The sequence below is a fragment of the Pteropus vampyrus genome, unplaced genomic scaffold (genome assembly GCF_000151845.1).
Source record: "Pteropus vampyrus isolate Shadow unplaced genomic scaffold, Pvam_2.0 Scaffold602, whole genome shotgun sequence".
Taxonomy (NCBI): domain Eukaryota; kingdom Metazoa; phylum Chordata; class Mammalia; order Chiroptera; family Pteropodidae; genus Pteropus; species Pteropus vampyrus.
Window position 1 is genome coordinate 148,296 of NW_011889383.1, and position 22,842 is coordinate 171,137.

The window sequence follows — 22,842 nt, forward strand, 5'->3', positions numbered from 1 at the left end:
GCCCGCAGGTGCCGATGGCCGAAGAGACGCAGGTGAATGGAAAGGGGCCAGGTTCTGAGTGAGCCCAGGAGTGAAAAAGGCTGTGGCAGGGGAGGGGACAGCCGTGCAAAGATCTGTGGAGGACGGCCGAGAGTTGACGCTGGGAACGAGTCCGGTTGAAGGGTTCAGTGCAGAGCTGGGGGAGGCCATGGAGGTGCGGGTCTAACCTGGGGCAGGATGGAATCGTGGGTGCTCTCCGTAGTGTCACCAGAGACACCATGTGCAGAACCGGCGTGTGGCGAGTTCAGTGAGTTGCCCGTGGGGCGAACTGATGAAGTTGTGCCGGGGGTGTGGCGTTCTCACGTGCTGTGGTATAAAGGGTCAACGTGCCTGGTGGGCAGAAAGACAAACGGAAGGGCCCTGGGACCACGTCCTTGTGCCTGAGAGGGAAGGCCCAGCAGGAGATCAGGTGGGGCCTGTGTGCCTGGCCAGGTACATGGAAGGTATCTGTCTGGTCACCAGCCCCGTCGTTGAGCTGGATGCAGCATCCAGTAGTAACAGAAGACAGGCACTAGCGGTACTGGAGGCCCTGGTCATCCTCTGAGGTGGGGTCTTAGGTAGGGGCGGAGGTATGAAGGCATGTGTGAGATGGGGGCGAGGTGGGGCCCAAAGGGAAAGATGTCAGTGGGTCAAGGGCCTGGATGTGTTTCTCTACTTAAATTTTAGTTGGCTTTTCTGCTCACCTTTGACCCCAAGGCTCAGCTGAATCCATCATCACAGGACCCAGTGACCTTTGAGGATGTGGCTGTGTATTTCTCCCGGGAGGAGTGGAGTCTCCTAAATTCGACCCAGAGGTGCCTGTACCGTGATGTGATGCTGGAGAACTTCGCACTCATTATCTCGCTGGGTAGGTGTCACTCTCCAACAGACTGACCGCCTCTGCCTTGTCGCCGTGGGAAGTTCTGTACATCCTAAAGCCCCACCACAGAGGCTGCTTTCTTCCTGGGTTCCCTGTGTTTGGTGCTGTGAGTACCAGACTGGGCTGTGTGCTCTTCTCCGCCTCTCTGAACAGCCCTGTTACCATCCTCAACGCCCTGCAGCTATCTGGGGTAAGGTTTGAGGTTCAGATGTTTACAGTTTTCCCAACAAATCCCACCAGTTCTGCCCCTTCCTGGCCCTGTGACTCTGATGAGGACATGGTCTCTCTGTGCTCTGGGTTTGCCTTCTTCCTCGGAAAGAAATTGTATAGGGCCCTCCCTGGGCCAGGCTTGAGCTGTGAATTGAAATCAGTAGATCAGTTTGGGGAGTACTGCCATCTTAATATCATTCAGTCTATGAATATGAGACGTCTTCCCACATGTTTAGCAGTTCTATAATTTTTGCAACAGTTTGTGGTCGTTTTCAGTGTACAAGGCTAAAATTTATACTTAAAGATTTTATTCTTCGATGCTATTTTTAGTGGAATTGTTAATTTCATTTTGGATTGTTTATTGCTAGTGTATAGAAATATTGAGTTTTGCATACTGATCTCGTGTCCTGCAACCTTGCCATACTCATTTTCTAGTTCTAATAGTTTTTTTTTTTTTAGTGGATTCCTTGGTATTATCCATATATTAGTATCATGTCATCTACAACTATTTTTACTTCCTCTTTTGCCTAATCGACCTGGCTAGAACCTCCAGTACTTTATTGAATTGAGTTGGTAAGAGTAAACATCCTTATCTTGATCCCAATCTTATGAGAAAAGCATTCAGTCTCTCACTAGCAAGTATGATGTTAGTTGTCGGTTTTTTGCAGATGCCCTTTTCAGGTGAGGAAATTCCCTTCTCTTCCTAGTTGGTTGAATGCGTTTTTTCATGAAAGGTCATTAGATTGTGTCTCATGCTTTCCCATGTATATGGAAATGATTGTGTGATTTCTGTCCTCTGTTCTGTTAACATGGTGTACCACAGTAATTGATTTTCATACCTTCGACCTTGCACAACTAGGATGAATCCCACTCTCGTGGTTTCGATCCTTGCTACATATTTCTGCATTCGGTTAGCTAGTGTTTTGTTGAGTTTTGCATCTGTATTCATGAGAGTTCTCAATGACGACGTTTTATGTTCTCGTAATGTCTTTGTTTGGATCGAGTATGAGGCTAATTTTGGCTTCAATGGATGAGTTGGGAAATGTTTCCTTTTCTTCTGTTTTCTAGAATGAAGTAAGAATGGTGTTAATTCTTATTTCAGTGTTAATATTCACCGGCGAAGCCGTCTGGGCCTAGACATTATTTTCCCCTGTGGGGGCAATTTTTTTTTTTTTTTTTCTTAAAGCCTATTTCGATTTTCTGTTTCTTCTTGAGTCAGTGTTGATAGTTTGTCCATTTTACCCATTATATAACATGTGGCCGTACGGTTGTTTGTAATTTTTCCTCAAGTCCTTTCCGTTTTTGTAAGGTTGTTAGTGATGTCCCCTTTTTCATTCCTGCTTGTAATAAATCGAGTCTTCTATTTTTTTGTTGTCAGTCGAACAGTTTGTCAATTTTGTTGATCTTTTCAAAGAACCAGATTTTGGTTTCATTGATTTTGTTTTTTCGATCTCTATTTCATTTTTCTCTGTTCTTTGTTATCTCCTTCCTTCTGCTAGATTTGAATTTAGCTGCTTTTCTGTTTCCTGTTCCTTGAGGTATAAAGTTTGGTTATTGGTTTGCGATCTTTTTAAATATTGGTGTAGTGACAAAATAAGAAACATATTTATATTTTTACTTTGTTTCCAGTTCCTGGAACACAGCTCCTAACACCCTTGGAATCTCTGGAGTGATGAGAGTGTCTTTTCTATGCTAATGGGATGACTGGTGGCTGGGACCCTCTAGATGGCTTCATGATGTGGGCTGGTCACCAGAAAGACCAAGCTGTGATGGGAGGGTTGGACTTTCAGCCACCCCTTACCATCCTCCCACCCTCTAACCACCTCCCACCAGAGAGGGAAGGGGCTGGGGATTGAGTCAGTCACCAACAACCAATGATTTAATCAATCACGCCTCTATAGAGAAACCTCCATAAAAACTTCTGAACGATATTTGGAGAGCTTCTGGATTGGTGAACACATCGAGGTGCTGGCAGAGTGGCCCCACTGGAGGGCGTGGACGCTCCTTACCCCCTACCTCCTCAACTCCCACCCGACACACCCTGCCCTTTGCACGTCTTCCTTTGGGTTGTTCCTGAGTCATATCCTTTATAATAAACTGGTCATCTAAGTTAACTCTGTTCCTCAGTTCTATGAGCCTGAGTTCTAGCAAATTATTGAACCTGAGGAGGGATCAATAATTGTGGGAATCCCTGACTTACAGCTCGTTGGTCAGAAGTACGAGAGGCCTGGGACTTTCTATTGGCGTCGGAAGTGGGGCAGTCTTGTGGGACTGAGCTCTGAACCTGTGCGGTCAGACACTAATAATGAGTAGTTAGTGTCGGGATGGAATTGAATCCTTGGACGCCCGGTTGATGTCAAAGAGTTGGAGAAATAGTGAGAAAACTCCCCGCATGTTTGGTGTCAGGGGTGTTTTGAGTAAAACGGCATGGAGGTGTTTGTAGCTATCATTTTGCCTCTAAACACTGCTTTTTACTTTTGTCTGATGTGTTTTCATGTTCATGTATCTCGAAGTGTTTCTAATTTTCTTTGTGGATGTTTAGGAGTGTCTTATTTAAAGTCCATACATTTGTGAGTTTCCCAACTTTCTTTTCTGTCGTTGCTTCCTATTTTAATTCCTTGGTAGTCAGAGAACATACTTCGTATGCCCTCAGTGGATTTCAGACGTCCTGGCAGACAGTCTGTTCTGGAGACCGCTCCGTGTGCATGTGAGAGTGTGAGCAGACTGTGTATCTATCCGCTTTCGTTAGGTGGCATGTTCTATGGCCGTCTATTAGGTCTAGTTGAGTTTTAGTATTATTCGAGTGCTACATCCTTGTTCATTTTCTGCCCGGTGGTTCTATCCATTATTGAAAGTTAGAAATTGACGTCTCCAACTATGATTGTTTTTTCTTATTTCAGCTACGTGGATTTCGCTCCATGGAGATTCTTTATTAAACAATCGTGGTAAAACACAACATGAGCTCTATCATCTCAACAAGTATTTAAGTGAGCAGAGGAGGCCTGTTTCCTAATACTCAGTTTCCATCTTTTTGCCGTGACGACACAAGCTTCCTGTGCACGTGGTGGGCTGGGTCAGCTTCGGCTCGGGCTGGCCTCTTATATTTCTCCCTTCTAGGATTTGCACCTTCAAGGGCCCATGTGGTTGCCCAGCTGGAGGGTGAAGAAGAGCCCTGGGTGCCCAGTATAGTGGACATGACTCTGGTCAGCAGAGCAGAGGCCGGGAGGGGTCCCGGTCTTGGTGAGTGGGGCTGGGGGATGCCTTGGTTTCAGTGGTGGGCTCACCAGCCCTCTGGGTGTCTGTGCACTGGCATTTCGGTGCTGAGGCCAGTGGCCGCACCTCATTCCCACCTTCCCTCTCCCTTCTGGACATGCCATGTGGTTTTGCCATCTGTGCCGTGATGTAGCCTCTTCCTAGTGGCCACCGTTGTCAGCAGCCAAGTCCCTGCTTGAAGCCCGTTACAGAGGAGTGACCGAGAGGCCCCACCTCTCCTGGCACCGCTCCGGTCTTTGTGTCCTCGTCCCCGCCGAGGTCCTCCCTAGTCTGTTCTGGCAGGGCCCTGATGTGCCGGGCCAGCCCTTTCTCGCCCAGACCTTCCCCAGACGCCTCCTAGCAGTTCCATGGCCTCCTTCTGGGGTGTCTGACAGACAGTAGTGGGGAAGGCGTCTCCTCCCTCTGGTCTGGCTCCAGGTAACTGTCTTGGCTCCACTTCAGGTTGTCTGCCTAGACGGACCACCGAGGAAGCCCCTCCCCAGCAGGTGAAGAGCTGCGGAGTGCCTCTGTCAGAGAAGCACCTGCTGTGTGGGGAGTCTGGGAAGGACATCCCTGCCATGCTAGGCCACCTGCAGCACTGGGCCACCCATGGCAAGGGGAAGCCACGCGGGAGCCAGGAGCGCAAGGCGGCCTTCTGGCCTGGCTCCTGTCGCCAGCAGCCACCGGGCACGGGTGCCGCGCAGGAGCCCCTCAGGTGCGGCAGCTGCGGGGCCGCCTTCCAGAGGGCTTTCGCGCTGCTCGACCACCTGGTGACTCGCTGTGCAGAGAGGACCCTCCGGTGCCCCGCGGGTGCACGTGCCCCCAAGGAGCACTCGGCCCTTGTGGGTCACCAGGGAGGCCCCAGGCCGGCGGCGCCGCACGTGTGCGCAGACTGTGGGCGCGCCTTCAGCTACCCGTCTAAGCTGAGGAAGCACCAGAAGGTGCACACGGGCGTCAAGCCTTTTGAATGCGGCGAGTGCGGGAAGACCTTCAACCGCAAGGACGCGCTCGCCCTGCACCGGCGAGTGCACACGGGCGAGCGGCCGCACGCCTGCGGCGAGTGCGGCCGGGCCTTCAGCGTGCTGTCCACCCTCATCCGGCACCGGCGGGTGCACGTCGGGGAGCGGCCGTTTGCGTGCCGGGAGTGCGGGAAGGCCTTCAAGTACAGCCACAGCTCCGTCCTGCACCGGCGGGTGCACACCGGGGAGCGGCCGTACGCGTGCGAGCAGTGCGGGAGGGCCTACGTGACCCGCTCCGGCCTCTACCAGCACCGCAAGGCGCACACCGGGGAGCGGCCCTACGCCTGCAGCCGCTGCGGGAAGGCCTTCACCACCAGGTCCTACCGCAACCGGCACCAGCGCTTCCACACCGAGGACAGGCCCCACGCGTGCGCCGCGTGCGGCAAGGCCTTCAAGCACAGCTCCACCCTCCTGCAGCACGCAAAGGTCCACGCCGCCACCGCGGCCACGGGCCGGGGCCCGGGGAGGCCTTCACCCGCGCCAGCACCCGGTGCAGCACGAGGGCCTCTCTGAGGCTGCACAGGGCCACACCCCAACACTCATGCTGGGGGGAGGCCGGTGTGTGGGTTGCTTGTGGGAGCTGTGCTGTGCTCTGACTTGCCCCGGCTGTGACAGAAGCCATCCCATGTCTTCCAGCTGGCAGGTCCCCGTGACGTGCACCCGTCATCCCACGGCGCTCAGGGCCAGAAGGCCTCCCTGCTCCCCACTCTGTGGAGGACAGAATCGAGTGGTGGGCCCATGCCAGGCTCGTCCCCTCCCGACCGGTCAGCTGAGGACAGGACCTTGCTCTGGCCAGGACTAGCTGAGCAGTGTCCACTGGGGGCGTCCAGGGAGGCTTAACCATTTTCATGGATGCTGTTGACACCACACGTGGCGCCTGTCATGGTTTTGTCCAGCGCCGGAACTGTCCCAAACTGCTCTGCACTGCCCAGCTATAAAGGCCTTGTTTAGACTGCTCCAATACCAGAGTTTCTGATCCCTGTGTGGGGGGACAGAAAACAAAATTGAACTGAGTAGACGGAATAGCTTCTAGGCGTGTGCCTGACTTTTGTCTGCCTTAGTGGGGACAGCAGGGTGGCAGGAAACAGCCCCAGTCAAGGACAGCCTAATTTGCATTGGGGCCTGAAACCGCTAGGGAGAGCGTGAAGGGCTCTGTGGGTGAATTGTGCAGCCTAGACGTGAGCTTTATTTCTGGTTCCAAGCTCACACGGAAGAACGAGGGAGTAGATGGAAAATCTCCACATCTCTAGGGACACCGTGAGCTGGGCCCTCGTTCCCAGGGGATGTTCTTCAGCCTCCAGCATTGGTCAGTCAGCTCAAAAACCATGGTCTCTGAAATCTGTAACGTCGAAGTATGTTCCAGACTGACCGTGAGACCCACAGGGGCCTGTTGGAAAGTAGCTGGGGACAGAAATACTGAGTGAAGAGATAAGGAGTGGGGCGTCGTGCACCAGGAGTCTGAGCTGCTGCTACGGCGGCACCTGCAAACATGCCAGCAGCTGAGGTTTTGTGGGAGAGCGTTGCAGGACTTCTCGAGAATCACCGACCTGTTCCTTGTGGCCAAAGTCCCTGTCAGCAGATCGTCTGCAGGTCCTCTGATCCTCTGCTTTCTGGGGCCCGGTCACTCATGGCCAAGAAAGATCCTTTAGTCCAGGGGTGTGGCTTCTGTGACCTGGCCAGTGTTCCTGATGTCCGCACACCATGGCCTTCACTGTTTTTGCTGCCACTGTCCCTGGACTCAAGGGAGAGAAGTGGCCGAATCAACATATGGATCCAGATTTGGTTTCTAGGGCCTTCTGATTTAGAAAACGTTGGAAACAATTTTTGGAAACAATTTTTTCCAAAAGGTAAATAAAATGTCAGTTCAGCAAATCTTGCGTGTTGGCTGTAGCTGTCCCTGGTCCTGAAGCTGCCTCCTGTCAGGACATTAGCTGGATGATGTTAGGGGAGGCGGGGGCATATTTGGAGAGCGGGAGATCCCTGACTCAGGGGGGCTTTGGGCCACAGCGTTCAGCCAGTACCACGTGTGGGGCTGCAAACCACTGCTACTTCCTCTGACTGGGGTGATTCTTCTGGCCCAGCCTCCTGATGGCAGGAACGTTGAGGACCACACGAGGCAGAACCGCAGGCAGGCTTGCAGTTTTTGGTCAGTCTGCTCAGTTTTCCCCCAACACTTAAAGTGTTTACCCACCTCCAGGCCTGCTCAGGCCATCCTCCCTGGTGTAATGTCTGCCTGCCATGTGGCAGTCTGTGTGGGGTAGAGTTAAAAGTCCAGCTCAGCCAGGCAAGGCTCAGATCTCCAAGTAAATAAGGGCAGGCAGACCTTGGGCACTGGAGCTTAGCTCTTTGTACCCTGTGTGGGTGGCCTTGGCTAGATCACATAGGACAGCCCCCAGCACATGGGTGAAGGGGCCTCTGCACTTGCCCTGAACCCGCCTTCTGGTCTCCTGCTGGGGTTCCATGCCTAGCAGTCAACCTGTTGGGAAGCGGATGGCAGGCAGAGCTTTCTGGCGCTGCTGGGACATCTAGAACAAAGCCTGGCGGCTCTGACTCTTTGACCTGCTCAAAGTACCAGTCCGGATCGGACTCTCATTCCATCACTTTAACCCAAACGTCGCCTGGCAAGCCGGCACCAGCAGCTACAGCCTGCCCTAGCTGCCTGGGGACTGTCCACTCCCCAGCCAGCAGCTCTCTGGACAGCCCTCAGCCTTTCAGGAATTACCACCACCCCCCCCGCTGCCACTTTCTCTCTGCCTCTCCCAGTAGCATCCCTTCAACAAGTACGCTGAGATGTCCCCTCTTCATGAGTCCCCTCACTATCCCATTTGGAATTTTCTCTTCTTTGTGTCCTCCATGCTTTTATGTCAGGCCGGATACCAGCCCTCAGCTATTTGTCTTCATGGGCATGAAATTAAGGGGCACAAGGCTTGATACCAGGGACTAGTGATGGCATGTTTCTTGCCTTTTCAGGTTCACCTACAGATGCAAAGTGCTTATATTTTCACTGCGGTGTGTGACATGCTTGGACCCCATGTCAGCATGGCAGTGTCCATTTAGTCAGTCATGTAAACAAAATAATTTGGGAACAGTTATGAACAAACGTGCATGTCTCCATATTAAGCAGGACAGTGGGTTGAAAGTCTCACTATTCTCAGTTCGATACTGTCTAATAAGACTAAACTAGTCAATGAGACCAACACCATTTTGCTCTGTAGATGCCCGTGGGAGGGGAGGGGGACCTTCCTCACCTCTTGGTGTCTCAGCCTGTTCCAGCCGCTATAACAAAATGCCATAGGCTGGGCAGCTTAAACAGAAATTTCACACAGTTCTAGAGGCTGGGAAGTCCACAGTCCAGGTGCCAGCCAATTTCAATCCAGGTTCCTGGGTGAAAGCTCTCTTCCTGACTTGTAGACAGCCATCCTATTGCCGTCTCCACAGGGAGAGGAGGGAGGAAGCCCTGGCATCTCACTTCTTACAAGGACACTAATCGCACCACAGGGGCCTTGCCCTCTTGACCTCATCTAAGCCTGGTATTACCATCATATATGGGGTTAGCGCTGCAACACGTAACATTAAGTAACAAAGCAAACTGATGCTTTGTGACTCTGGCATAAGAAGAACTTGGTCTTCACGGTGACAGTTATGAATATTAACACCAGAATAAAAACACTAGAACTATTGGGAACATTTTCAACTTAATAGCATCCATCTGCCTTCCTAAGAAGCCCAAACTGGACATCCCTCAAGGGCTCTCGACCAGCGTGGGGTCAGGTCATTCCCTAAGCCTCTCAAAAACAATGAGAATGGAACCATTCCAACAGGCCAGGACAGTCCTGATTCCCTCCAGGAAAGGGGAAGGAGGCACACGGAGTGTTTTGCATGCAGAGGCAGACAACCACTGCAAATATTTGGATCCAGGAGGAGTATGCTTTGGGGGGTGGGGTGGCAGGGCAGGGAGACAGGCCTACCCAAATTACCCAAGTTCCTGGGCTGCTCAGAAAAGGCAGAGTAGCTTCTGAAGGCTTTTTCCACACCACTGGTACATGCAGGTATTTTCTCTGGGAATTCTGATGTATGAAGTTTGACTTGGCTGAAAATTTTCTCACGAAGACAGTTTCCATCAGGCTCCTCTCAGGTATGAATCCTTTTATGCTGAGCAAGGTTGCAGAGGCGACTGAAGATTTTCCCACAGTGGCCACACTCATAAGTCCTTTCTCTGGTGTGAACTATCTGGTGTCGAATAAGTGTAGACCTTTCACTGAAAGCTTTCCCGCATTGGCTACACTCGTAGGGCCTTTCTTGTGTGTGGACTCTCTGGTGACGAACCAGGTGAGAGTTATTGATGAAGGCTCTCCCGCACTCACTGCACTCATAAGGCCTTTCTCCAGTGTGAACTCTCCAGTGATAGACAAGGCTGGACTTTCGGCTAAAGAACTTCCCACATTCGCTGCACTCATAAGGCCTTTCTCCAGTGTGAACCTTCTGATGTTTAATGAGAATGGAGTTTTGTCTAAAGAATTTCCCACATTGATTGCATTCATAAGGCCTTTCCCTTGTGTGAACTCTCCAGTGCTCAATAAGACTGGAACTGTGAGCAAAGGATTTCCCACACTCACTGCAGTCATAAGGCCGTTCTCCGGTGTGAACCCTCCAGTGCTGAATGAGGCTGGAGCTGCGACTGAAAGCTTTCCCGCATTCGCTGCACTCGTAAGGCCTCTGCCCGGTGTGTACCTTCTGGTGCTGAATGAGGGTGGAGCTATTGCTAAAACATTTCCCACAGTCACTGCATTCAAAAGGCCGTTCGCCTGTGTGAACTTTCTGATGTCGAAGGAGGTGGGAGCTTTGGCTGAAGTCTCTTCCACAGTCACTACACTCAAAAGGCCGTTCTCCAGTGTGGACTTTCTGGTGCTGAGCAAGGTTGGAGTTATTGTTAAAAGTTCTCCCACACTCGCTGCACTCAAAAGGCCTTTCTCCAGTGTGGACTCTCCAGTGCTGGATGAGAGTGGAGCTGCGGCTGAAGGCTTTCCCACACTGACTGCACTCATATGGTCTTACTTGGGTGTGAACCTTCTGATGCCGAAGGAAATTGGAACTTTGGCTGAAGGCCTTTCCACATTTGCTACACTCAAAAGGCCGTTCTCCAGTGTGGACTTTCTCATGCCGAGTGAGGTGTGACCTGTTATTGAAAGCCTTCCCACATTTGCTGCACTCATAAGGCTTTTCTCCAGTGTGGATTCTCTGGTGATGAACAAGTGTGAGGTTGTGGCTGAAGGTTTTCCCGCAGTCGCTACACTCGTAGTATTTTACACCAGTGTGAAATTTGGGGTGTTTCCTCGGTTTAGATGGGTGACTAAAGGCCTTCCCACAATCCTGACATACGTGCGATGTGTCTACAGGGTGAGATTTTTGGTAATTAACAAGAGTTGATTTCTCCTCTAAGGAATTTCCAACTCTTAGGCATCTAAATGGAACCTCTTCAGAGTTAGTTCTCAGGTGTGTGAGGAGGACGGAGCTGTTCTTGAAGTCTCTGCCACAGTCACTGCATGTGAAGAGCTGCTCAAGATTAGAACTGGGTGGGAAGGGTTCCCTGCATTCTTTGCTCCCATGTGGCTTCCCACCGCTGTTGATGGTCAGGTGCTGGAGGAGGTCATGACTGTCTGAGACACGCTTACCACCTTTCATGCAAGCGAAGGGCTTCTCTGACAAGCAGACTACAGAGGTCTTCAAAAATGAGTCCCTGTCTTTGTCCCATCTGAAAAGTTCCTCTCCAATGTGTACCTTCTGGTGCTGGGCAAGGTGTGCACTGAACCAGAACCCTCTTCCACATGCTCCACATGTGTAAGGGTTCACATTAGGGTATGTTCCTTGATGCTCATCTAGGTGCAAAATGTCTTTCAATAATGGGCCGCACATGTCACAGGTGTCAGTCTTCTGGGTGGAAGGATGTGCACTGAGGATCCCGACCTGTGACACCCCTTCTACAGCATTCTGCTCAGAACAGGCCCCCTCATCTTCCACTCCATGCCAACAACCTGAAAGCAGAAAAATGTCCAGTTAACCGAGTTCCACTTGGTGGAAAAAGTGACTTCATCAAAAATGTGACTAACACATATAGAAATGGGTCCAAGGGATTGCTGACATGCCAAGGGAGCCAAAATAAGAGTGAAAAGCCCGCTGTGCAGGACAATGCACAGTCAAATCACAACACAGGAGGCCTCACCAGAGGCAAGGGCAGAGATGGGGAAAGGACTTGAATAAATATTTCTCAACAAAATGACACATACACATACAACTGGTCAATAAGCACGTGAAAAGATGTTCAACATCATTAGTTGTTAGACAAATGCAAATAAAAAGCACAATGAGATACCACTTCACACACACGAGGATGGCGATGAGAAAAAAGACCCAACACATGTTGAGGAAGTTGGGAAACAAAAGCTCATGCTCTGCAGTGAGAACGTAAAATGGTGGTGCCAGTTTAAAAAAGTTTAGCCATTCCACTCCTATATATCTACCCCGGAGAAATGGAAACATAGCCACACAAAACTTGTATTTCATAGCAGAATTTTTCATAATAGCCAAAAAGTGGAAGAAGCAAGCTACTGTCCGCCAACTAACGAACAGATAAACAAACTGTGGTGTATGCGCACAATGAAGTATTTTTCGACCATAAAAAGGAATGAAGCACTGACTGGTATGTGCTACAATATGGATGAACCTTAAAAACATTATGCAAAGTGCAACCCTGACACAGAAAAACATACATTGTGTGATTCTATTGATGTGAAATGTTCAGAATAAGCAAGTCTATATAGTCAGAAAGCAGGCTGCCCATGACTGGGAGGAGGAGGGAGGATGGGGAATGGCTGACAATAGGTACGAAGTTTCCCTTTAGGTGATAAAAATGTTCTAAAATTAAATTTTGATATTTATACAACTGTGTAAACATACTTTACAAGAATGAACTTTACGGTATATTCTCAATAAAGATGCCTTTAAAAATGCCTCATTGGGGAAAGGGCAGAACCTGGGCATGGCCCCACACTGGGTCAAGCTCGGTGGGGTCCGCTGGGCAGGCCGGAGATGCCTGATCCCCAGCCTCCGTTCCCAACAAGGACCCTGGGCAACAGCTATTAGGATTGCTCATGAGGCTGCTCAGGGAGAGTCGGGGGAGTGCACACAGCCCAGTCCCAACACCCACAGCACCGACAACAAGAAACCTAGGAAGGAAGCAGCAGCCATGGTCTGGCTTTGGGACAAATAGAACTTTCTACAGGGACAAGGCACTGGTCAAAAACTGGTCACCATGGTGGGACAGAGCATAAGTGTCTTACCAAGTGAGATCATGAGCTCAAAGATTTCCAGCATCACATCATGGTATAGGTGCCTCTGGGCTATATCAAGGAGCCCCCACTCCTCCTGGGAAAAGCATACCGCCACATCCTCAAGTGTCACTGGACTCTGCAATGATAAGACAGCTGAGCCAGGGTGCTAACACGTGAGCTGAAAAACAAACAAAATAGTCAAATGGGTACATCTAGGCATTTGACCTGTGACTGAGTTCTGCCACATCTACCACTGGAATCTCCTCTTCTCGTAAACCCCTCAGTCCACACTCCCCTCACCCACCTGTAACTCATACTCCTCAGGCCCCCACCTCAGAGCACATAACAGGTCCTGACACCGCTGGTGTCCCTCTCCCCTTGTAGTCCCACTGGTCACTGTATCCAGGCCAATCCAACCTAGAGGAATGAAAGGCAGGTGGGCAGATAGAGGGTATCTGAGCTCTGAGCTGGAATACAGACCCCTTAAACTGGCACTGGCCAATTTCCCTTGTGTCCCCAGATATGAGAACATTGGGGCTCTCCTTTGTACCTTAAGCTGCTGGGACCAGGACCCATTGGTTCACATTCTCTTACCGTGTACACGTCACTCTGTGTACCATGCCATCCTCGTATGTCCATTGCCACCCTCACCCCTGAGCCACACCATGGGCATCTCCCTAGAATCCCCATATCCCACTATGCATATGGCATACATGGAAAGACAACCGGGATCCAATACTGACCCTGGCCTGCCCCAGATCTCCAAACCCCCCACTTCCAGGGACAGCCATCACATTTAGTTAACACCTCCCCTCCTTGCCTAGTTGCTTCAAACCTCAGCTCCCTGGAACCATGAGCAGATCTCAAACATCCCCACTCTCTGCCATCTCTGCCCCTGTACATGCTGTCCCCTGACCGGTCATAGCTGTGCTCGCTCTTCCTAATATACAAATCCCAGAACACTGGCCCCCACCCTTGGCTTGGGGACTAAGCTCAGCCAGACTCTGCCTCTGCCACTCCACCAGACTGACAAAATCCTCAGGCCCTCAACCTGATGAGCTGTAGAGAGGTAAACTAATCCAACAAGCCCCACTGTCATCCTAGCTCTGTTGCATCTATGCTTCACTTTATTATCCCAAGTCTGCTCTCTGCTCAGAAGCTTGGTCACCATCCTGAACCCAACACACGGCTGCACAGTGTCCACACACAAGCCTCAACCCGTCCGTCTCCAACCTGGATCTGGCATGAAGCACACTCGACACTTCAATGTGGCAGCCTCTGGGACATCTCAAATACAATATGGTCAAAACTCAACTCTTTAACTTCCTTCTGGAGTCTACTCCTCACACCAACTTCCACATCTGGAAAACCTGTCAGGGTAGACCCACATACCTCCCTGCCCCACATCAGGAAATCTAGCCCACCCTACTTAAAAAGCAGATCCAGGAGACAACCATCTCTCCTACCCTCACAGGCTTTCTGGTCCAGCCACTGAAAGCACACATCTGAACTACTGCAGTCGCCTCCATGATGGTCTTCCTGCTTCCAAGCCCATCACCATCACCACCACCTCCGGTCTGTTCTCCACCCAGCATCCAGGGGAAGCCTATTAAGACCTGAGTCAGATCACCTCCCTCCTCTGCTCTGTGCTATCCATGACTCTCGTCACACTCTGAATAGAGGCTGGGCCCCTCAGTCTGCCATCCTAGGCCTGAACCTGGTCCACGTCCTCTATTTTCAACAGACAAAATGGAGACCTGCAGTTTCTTGAACACTTCTGCCTTATAATCACCTGCATGCAGTTTGCAAATGCTGGTCCCTGTGCCTGACACCCCTCCAGACCTTATCCCATAGGATTTCAGAAACATGAACCCCCTCCATATAACCTCTGGCCTGGATTTAGGATGTTAGGAGAAAGTGACAATCAGGTGAGACTGAAAGTGACCACTGCCCACTGCCACAGAAAGTGACAACCCCAGACTCGTGTGCAGGCGAAGGTCCAGGACACCGGCATTCCCTAAACCGGGGCTCCAGGATCGTGAGGGCGAGGATCCCGCGGGGGAGGGTCCGAGGTACCTCCACCCACCTGCGGAGGGTCCATCAGCGACGGTGTCGGACGGTCGGAACCTTCGGGATCATCTAAACCACAATCCCCCACTAGGCGGCAGGACTGCGAGCTAACGGTGGCACTCAAGGCGGATACTCGATTCGTCGCTTCCACATCCGGGAAAACCTAGGGTCAGGCAGGATGAACTATTATCCACGGGTGAAAGTGCGAGCAGAGGTGCGGCGAGTATCCAGGCAGTTCCCCGTCCCTTTCTCCTCGGGTCCCAGTGGCGGCCGCCTGCGGCGATGCCCACCCCGGCAAAAGGAAGACAGTAATGGCGCCAACGGCAGGACCGCCCCATCCTCTGCTCGCCCCCACTCGGAGCCGGATTGGATCAAAGCCCATCGCGGACTAGGACACCGTTTCCCTGAGCCAATCGCGGTGCCGCTTGGTCGTTGTCTAGGTGACCAGGAAAAATCGACGTCGCGTCACTTTTCCCAGACGCGAACTGCATTACCCAGAAAGCCCCTCGTTGTGTCGCTGCACCAGCGCTGGCCAATGATAGCCCCGGAGAAGGTGATTTCTGGGCGGGCCTTAGGGACTCTGACCAATGATAGCCTAGGGGCGGGGTGTTTCGGTATGGCCCGGTCGGCGGGGGCGGGACTTCCAGTGTCCGACAGTTGCTTTGGCTTCTGCGGCTTATGTCCGCAGAGGGCTGACGGACGTAGTGCCGGGCTGTGGATGGCGCAGAGGAAGCAGGAGCGGAGAAGGCACGAGAGTCTGGACGTCCCACCTTAGTGCCCTGTACCCGCCGTGACCGCAGCGAATGTCAGGCCTCCGCGAAGCGGGGAGACCCCGGCCGTAGGGCGGCCCTGGGCCCTCGGGCCGCATCGCGCGGGGGCGTCCGTCAGGGCCTCCGTGAAAGCCTGCCGGTGCCCTTGGCATGCCGTGTGCTGTATGTAGCGGGAGACGGAGGCTCAACAGCCGCCCGTCAGGACCCAGCACGTGGCTGGACTGCGGGCGTGACAAGTAAGCAGATCTACTAGACACCGGTGAGGAAGGCTCTCCTGGCCCCACCCGGCTGGACTCCGAGCCCCTGTGTCCTAAGTTCGCCCACTGAGCCCCAGGCCTCAGCAATCAGGACGGCGAAGCTTTCACAAGTCTTTGTTTCAGAATCCAGTGCGGTAAGATGTGGAGGGTGCAGGCAGATGTGCATGCGCAATGACTCAGTGGTGAGGCTGACCTGAGAGTCTGTCCCCACTGCAGGGACCCGAGAGTGTGAGGAGAGAGGCACCGCCTCTGTTGGCGGGCTGAGTACATACAAAATGCTAATAGAAGGATGGCCTGAGTTAGGATTTTGCAAGTATCCCAACGGATACTGAGTGAACACACTGTGGGGAGAGGGGTTGTGGGGGGCGGGGGCGAGAGCAAAGAGATTCATGAGGACGCTGCTGCAGTATTCTTCAGGACGGTTGTAACGGTGGCCTGTCCAGGATAGAAGCAGGAGAGGTAGAAGAAATGATCAGAAGAAATGATCAGAAAAATAATAGATTTTTCAAAATGGAGTCGATGGGATTTCCTGCTACACAGGGGGAGTGAATGTAAGTTAGAGATGAAAGACCATCCAAAGTGTTTAGGAAGAATGGGGTGCTGCCTGTAGACATCGGAGGTTGGCAAGAGGAGGACTTTTGGGGGGTAGATTAGCAGTTGGATTTGTGAGTGTAGAGTCTGAGTTGTCTGGAGACCTCTGAGTGGAGGTGACACACGCACCCTGATCTGTCATGGGGCATATCACCCTAACCTGGGACTAACCTCTCCCAAACCACTTTATCCCCTGGGAGAATTACTGCCTCCAACCCCCACCCCCCACCCCCACAATGCAGTCACCCAACATGAACACTGCAAGATCTGGCTGGTGGACGAGGCAGCTCAAATCAGGAAATAACCAGAGTGGCCTTTGGAGCACCAGTCCTGGTGAGTGCAAGAAAATTTTGAGAGGGCCTGTGGCAGTGGGCTGCTGTCTCATCTGGTACCTGACCTGTACCCTCTGTTGCCCTGGCACGAAAGTGAGTAGCCATGCCTTTTTCTCTCAACCTTTCTCCATCCACCCTCTATGGCTGGGTCCTCCACCACTGGCCTGTCCTCCTCTTAACATGTCCTTAGCTGATACGTATCTTTAAATAGTTCTTGAGAAACTGATCCTTTGTTTGGTTTGTTCTGGCATCACCGAGGAACTACTAAGGCTCTACTAAGTTGGCTGAGGTGCACAGAGCCCTGGAAGGCAGGTAAAAGACATCACCCTTGCACAGCGGGCAGTGTTATGTGTATCCAACCATGGCTGACCACACGGGTACAAGGAATTGCGCTCTTGAGATCTATGCCTATCCTTTGCTTGGAGGCCTGAGGCCCTAAGGTTCTACTGGATTTTTACTCTGATCCCAAGCCCCCAATGTTACTAGAAGACAATTATGGACTCAGGGATGGTCTGAGTCCAAGGGGTGCGCTGATTCCTTGGGATGCTGGGGAGAGCTTAGGCCGACTTGCCACATGCTTGGCTGAGCACAAGCTGGTCTGGGATGCCATCTCTTATGTGGTCACCTTCAGGGAAGTGGGGGGTGAAGAGAGTCATCCCGAGTTCAGTGGCAGCAGCAGTGCCACTACCCATGCTACGTGCTGTGGGGCAAAATTCTGAGGGCCCAGGGCCTTCATGTGTGGGGACCCGTGGGCTCCCTATAGCCTGGTTTGCTTATTTTCTGAGAGTCACAAGTGCTGACTGAGGAACACATATGCAGTATATATATACAGACTTTGTATAAAAGTTTTTAGAAAGTAGTTTTCAACATTTATAAAGTCAAGAGTCTACACATAAAAATTCAGATCTCTCATTCCTCTAGGAAAACCAGAAAATGGGAAAACAACAATATGCTGATTCTACCAACTCTCACCCCTGTATCCAGGGACAGCCCTGCCTCATTGGCAGCAAAAACCAGCAGATGGTTAGGGCCATGGCCACCACGCTCACCTGGAATACTGGATCTCTTCTCTCAGTCCCTGGTTCCTGCCTGTGCAGAGATGCCTTGAAGTGAACAACCCAAGGTAGCTATAGGAACCCACAACACCTTTGGATTCTTTGCTCTGGCAGTGAGCAGCACACTGCTAATTGTGCCTGTTCTAAAAGAGCATCACACTTGTTGGAGGAGAAAGTGAGAGTGTGCAGGATCCCAAAGCCCACAGAGCTGACTCTCTCCTGTGGCCAAGGTCACTGTCAACAAATTTTGCAAACACTGCAAATCAGGTTTTCTCAGAGTTTGTTTTTGTTTTGTTTTGTTTTGTTTGCTTGCTTGCTTGCTTGCTAATTTTTGTGGTATGAACTCCACCATGGCTGATTTCCAGCTACCCACGTCGTCAGTGAATGCAGAGCAAGCACAATCAGTTCTTGTGAGTGGGTATGATGTAACCCAGGCACAGCAGCAGCCGTACCTCCTCCGTTTGCCAGTCTCCAATTCCATAACCTCGAGCCCACTGTTTTCGCACCCATTTATGGTTCAGCCTGGACCCTGTAAGTCTTATATCCAGTGACACCTACCTACAGATACTGGACTCCAGGGGCCTTACTCATAGGTAGGTCCCAGCAGACAGTGGCCTCTCAACACTACCGGGGAATGTGTGACATTCCCAGGAATAAGGGAATGCTGCCCAGGAAGTACTGGAAATTGCCACATCAAATACCCAATTTCCAGAAAGGTCTGGGCCCAAAAGCTGGTCCTGCCTTCCAGACACAAGATTTGGCCCAGAGACCTCAGTTTGTCCCAGGATGCCTTGGGCCACAAGGCAAATTAAGTTAAACTAGACTGCAAGCTGTTTCTTGTCATCCTGTCGAAGTCGGGGGCCCTACCAAAAAAGCGTTTCCCCTCTTTACACTGTTAGAGTCCAAGTCTGTTCTCAGGCTCTCCCCACACACAGTGAATGGAGTCCCAGAATTATAGATGGCTTCAACTATAAGGCCTTTATTATCACACACTCTGGAGGCAGGCAGTTCTGGGACTGGGTGGTTTGAAGGATAGATAAACCCATCATAGGCACCATCTGTAGAGTCAACAATGCATGTGAAGAAGGGGAACCTCTAGAATTCATCAGACTCCAGGTCCTCCTAGAACTAGGTCAGGACAAAACTTGAACCACTGGGGACAGTGAAAAGGTGGAACGTTAGGTCACCCCAAAAGGTGCCCATCACTCATGGCTCCCTCCAGGGAATGAGAGAGCACAAGGCCTGCTTTCCCTGAGTATGTTAAAGTGACAGGCACATGCTGTGGGGACCTGCCAGCTGGTAGAGGTCAGATGGCGTCTGGCAGTGACATAATATGGCAAAACACCTGGACAGGTTAGAAAGTGCAATGTAGCCCCTGAAAACTTCCCACATATCTGATACTCAGGCAATGTCCTGGTAGGGGTGTTAGAATGTGCAAATTTCCATTTCTGGATGGCTTCTTCACAAAGTTTTCTTTTACAGACATTTTCTCAGGAGTCCTCTTATGGCAAACAAGGAGGAAGCCCCAGCTCATGTTTCTGCACATTTGCCACACTCCTAAGGCCTTTCTTTGGTGTGACCTCGGTGGTGCTCAGTGCTACTGGAGCTCTGGTTGAAGGCATCTCTGTGCCCACTGCACTCAAAAGGCTTTTTTCCAGAGTGACCCTTCTGGTGCTTAGAGAGGTTCGAGCTGTAGCGGAAAGCTTTCCCACATCTGCTACACTCATAGGGTTTTTCTCCAGTGTGAACTCTCTGGTGCTGGCTGAGGATGGAGCTTTCGCTGAAGGCTTTCCCGCACTGGCTGCATGCATAAGGCCTTTTTCCAGTGTGAACTTTCCGGTGCTTCACAAGGTTAGAACTATAGCTGAAGGCTTTCCCGCATTCACTGCACTCATAAGGCCTTTCTCTGGTGTGAACCTTCTGGTGCTGAATGAGGGCAGAGCTTTGGCTGAAGGCTTTCCCACATTCAGAACACTCATAAGGCTTCTCTCCAGTGTGAATTCGCTGGTGCGGAATGAGGTTGGAGGGGCAGCTGAAGGCTCTTCCACACTGGTTGCACTTATAAGGTCTTTCTCCCGTGTGACTCCTTTGATGGAGAATAAGTTTGGAGGTTTGCCGGAAGGCTTTTCCGCATTTGCTGCACTCAAAAGGCCTTTCTGTGTTGTGAACTTTCTGGTGCCGAATCAGATGGGAGCTGTTAATGAAGGCTTTTCCACATTCACCGCATTCATAAGGCCTTTCTCCAGTGTGTATTTTCTGGTGCTCAACAAAGTTGGAGATACAGCTAAAGACTCGCCGGCACTGTCGGCACTCATAAGGCCTTTCTGTGTTGTGCACTTTCTGGTGGCGGACAACATGGAAGCTGCGAGTGAAGGCTTTTCCACACTGCCCACACTCATATGGCCTTTCTCCAGTGTGGACTCTCTGGTGCTGAATGAGTGAGTGTTTGCGGGTGAAGGCTTTCCCACATTCACTGCAGTCGTAACGCATTTTTCCAGTGTGAACTTTCTGGTGCGTCCTTAGTTTAAACAGGTGGCCAAAGGCCTTCCCACATTCCTTACACACGTGGGATGTTTCTCCAGTGTGAATTTTTGGGTGACTGAGAAGGGTTGAGTTCTCCTTGGAGATGTTTCCACCTGCTGGGCACCGGAAGGGCCTCTCTTGACAGTGAGTCACCAGGTGGTCGAGCAGCGCAAAGGCCCTTGGGAAAGCTTTCCCACAGCCACCACACCTGAGGGGTTTCTGTGCAGTGTGGACTCCCCATGGCTGGTGGTGACTGGAGCTGGACAGGAAGGCCTTCTTGCACTCGGTGCTCTTGTGGGGCTTCCCCTCACTATAGTTAGCATGGTGCTTGAGGAGGTCGTGACTGTCCAAGACATCCTTGCCACACTCCCTGAATGTGAAGAGTTTCTCTCCACTGTGCTCCTTCCGGTGCTGGCAAGAGTTTGCACTGTGCCTTAAGCCTTTCCCACATGCCTCAGATTTGTATGGTTTCTGCTTGGGATGTATCCGTTGGTGCTCAGCCAGGTGTAATATGTCTTTCAAGAATGGGCCACATATGTCACAGGGGTTATCTTTCTGGGTGCAAGGACTTGCCTTAGAGGTCCCGAACTGGAGCACTCCTACAGAAGCACACTGTCCAGGAGGGATTTCCTCTGTTCCATACCAACAACCTGAAAGCATAGAAATGCTGCTGAAGGGTCTATCTTACATTTGCTGGGAGAGGGAAGCCCCTTCAGGGATGCGTGTCTGACACATTCACAATGAGTCTGAAGGATCAAGTCAGGGTGAGGTAGAGCCAGCAGTGCAGGACTGGGCTCAGGAAGGCCACAAGAGGCAAGGCCTCAGGCCATGTGAGAACACAGGGGTGGGATTCAGGATGAGAGGAGAGGCAGGGACTCCAACTCACTCCTCAGTTTTCAAGAGGACTCAGTAAAGGCAGGCCCCAGGAGATCTCTGACAGGAAAGAGGCACAAAGAGTGGTGTGCATGAGCCCAGGATAATCCAGCTGCAGCTGGCATCCCATGCTCAAGTCTGTATGAGGATACGTACCCATCCCCTTACACAATGACCAGAGGCAAATGTGGATGGCTCTGCAAACAGAGGGGAGCAGGAGAAGGGGGGAGATGTGGGAATCAGAGCAGTGTAGTCATCCATCGTCCAGGGCCCAGGGACAAAGTAGAAATGGCAAGAAAGTGAAATGTCCAAAAAGGCGTGACTACTGGCCCCAGTAACAAACACTGGAGGACACAGGGTAAGTGCACAGTACAATGTGAGCTCAGCCCCAGTGTCACCTCTGCCCCCAGCTCCCACTCACCAGAGCCAGGCCCCCTCCAGGTCTCTCTTGCAGTGGCTGGAGACACATCTCCCCTATCAGGCACCCAGGGATCTTTGCCTTGTTCCAGGTGGGCAACCACACAGGACTTGGGAGATGCAGGTCCTGGGAGAAAGACGGGGTGGGTGAGTGGCTGGCCCAGCTCGAGGCAACCCACCCTGTGACACTCCAAAGGGAGCTCGCGTCATCTTTGCAACTGGGAAGGAAACACAATATTACAAAATAAGCCTCTGAAGAGCATCTCACAGGAACAGCCCAGAGACCATGTCGTTGTCTGCAGTCCATGGCACAGCCAGGCTCCTGGAAATGTCTGACAGGAAAAGGGGGCAGAACCTGAGCATAGAGGTGCCACTGATCTGAACAGAGTCAGCCAGGTGGGCTGAGGCTCCAAGCCTTCCACTGAAGGCTTCAGGGGCATGTGTTATGGCTCCTTGGAGGGAAAAAAAAAAAAAAAAACAGGTTTTACACACACAGCAGACAGTCTGGGGAGGAAGCAGCAGCGTCCATGCTCAGCTGTGGGGAGTCAGCTGATTCTGGGAGGAAAAGGGGCAGAGCCTAAAGCAGGAGATGGGGAGTGTGACACCCTTACCTAGCGAGGCCACAAGTGCCAAGTTCTCCAGCATCACACTGTGGTACAGGTGTCTCTGTGCCTCATCCAAGAGCTCCCACTCCTCCCGGGAGAAGTACACGGCCACATCCTCAAACGTCCCCCAGCCCTGCCATGAGGAGGACAGCCAAGTCAACCAGACCAAAAGGCAGCAGGAAAACAAAGCAAAAACAGATGAACCCATCCAGACCTAGGCCCATGAACCCACATCCCTCCACGCTGGTGGGCAGTCTGTGACCTCCAGACAAACCCCCTCCTTGCACACTCCTAGGTCATCCTCCTCCCCAAACTTAAGACCTGCATGTCCACCTGCCCATTCAATCCTTGGGCGTCTCTGGGACACCAGCCTCAGCATAGTCTAAATCCACCCCCCGAGCTTCCCTGAAACCTACTCCACCCACCGACTTCCCCGGCTCAGTCCATTCACTTCTGCGTTCTCATCGTTGAGGCCAAAATCCATGGGACATCCCTACTTCTGCTTCTCTCTCACACCCTCCACATCAGAAAATCTGGCTTGCTTAAGTTAAAAGGCAGATCCAGAATCGAACCCCTTCTCCCAACTGCAGTGACCACTCTGGCCAAGCCACCACCATCACTCCCCTGATATATTCAGGTAGC

General features: G+C 51.7%; 3 protein-coding genes and 1 long non-coding RNA gene across 6 annotated transcripts; 2 read left to right on the top strand and 2 right to left on the bottom strand.

Moving 5' to 3' along the window:
* Positions 1 to 6: 6 nt before the first annotated feature.
* Positions 7 to 7,247, top strand: ZNF584 (zinc finger protein 584). Of its 2 annotated transcripts, XM_011384618.1 has the most exons (4): positions 7 to 32; positions 736 to 886; positions 4,226 to 4,348; positions 4,823 to 7,247. In XM_011384618.1, the coding sequence occupies exons 1-4, from the start codon at positions 15 to 17 to the stop codon at positions 5,890 to 5,892; spliced, it is 1,362 nt and encodes a 453-aa protein (XP_011382920.1). In that variant the 5' UTR covers positions 7 to 14; the 3' UTR covers positions 5,893 to 7,247. The 2 variants fall into 2 exon arrangements, with proteins under 2 accessions (XP_011382920.1, XP_011382921.1); XM_011384619.1 differs by lacking the exon at positions 4,226 to 4,348.
* Positions 7,248 to 8,312: 1,065 nt separating this feature from the next.
* Positions 8,313 to 15,096, bottom strand: LOC105308646 (zinc finger protein 132-like). 2 transcript variants are annotated; one of them, XM_023525690.1, is made up of 3 exons: positions 14,794 to 15,096; positions 12,717 to 12,843; positions 8,313 to 11,411 (listed from the first exon to the last, which is right to left on the bottom strand). In XM_023525690.1, the coding sequence occupies exons 1-3, from the start codon at positions 14,806 to 14,808 to the stop codon at positions 9,511 to 9,513; spliced, it is 2,043 nt and encodes a 680-aa protein (XP_023381458.1). In that variant the 5' UTR covers positions 14,809 to 15,096; the 3' UTR covers positions 8,313 to 9,510. The 2 variants fall into 2 exon arrangements, with proteins under 2 accessions (XP_023381458.1, XP_023381459.1); XM_023525691.1 differs by having other exon boundaries at positions 12,717 to 12,885.
* A 172-nt stretch (positions 15,097 to 15,268) lies between these two features.
* Positions 15,269 to 19,370, top strand: LOC111733649. Its single transcript, XR_002778081.1, has 3 exons — positions 15,269 to 15,938; positions 17,649 to 18,375; positions 19,265 to 19,370. It is a non-coding gene; the product is annotated as an uncharacterized LOC111733649 (long non-coding RNA).
* Positions 18,740 to 22,836, bottom strand: LOC105308630 (zinc finger protein 132). The gene is made up of 3 exons (XM_011384620.2): positions 22,207 to 22,836; positions 21,600 to 21,722; positions 18,740 to 20,955 (listed from the first exon to the last, which is right to left on the bottom strand). Exons 1-3 carry the CDS (start codon positions 22,406 to 22,408, stop codon positions 19,340 to 19,342), a joined length of 1,941 nt encoding a protein of 646 aa, XP_011382922.1. The 5' UTR covers positions 22,409 to 22,836; the 3' UTR covers positions 18,740 to 19,339.
* Positions 22,837 to 22,842: the final 6 nt, after the last annotated feature.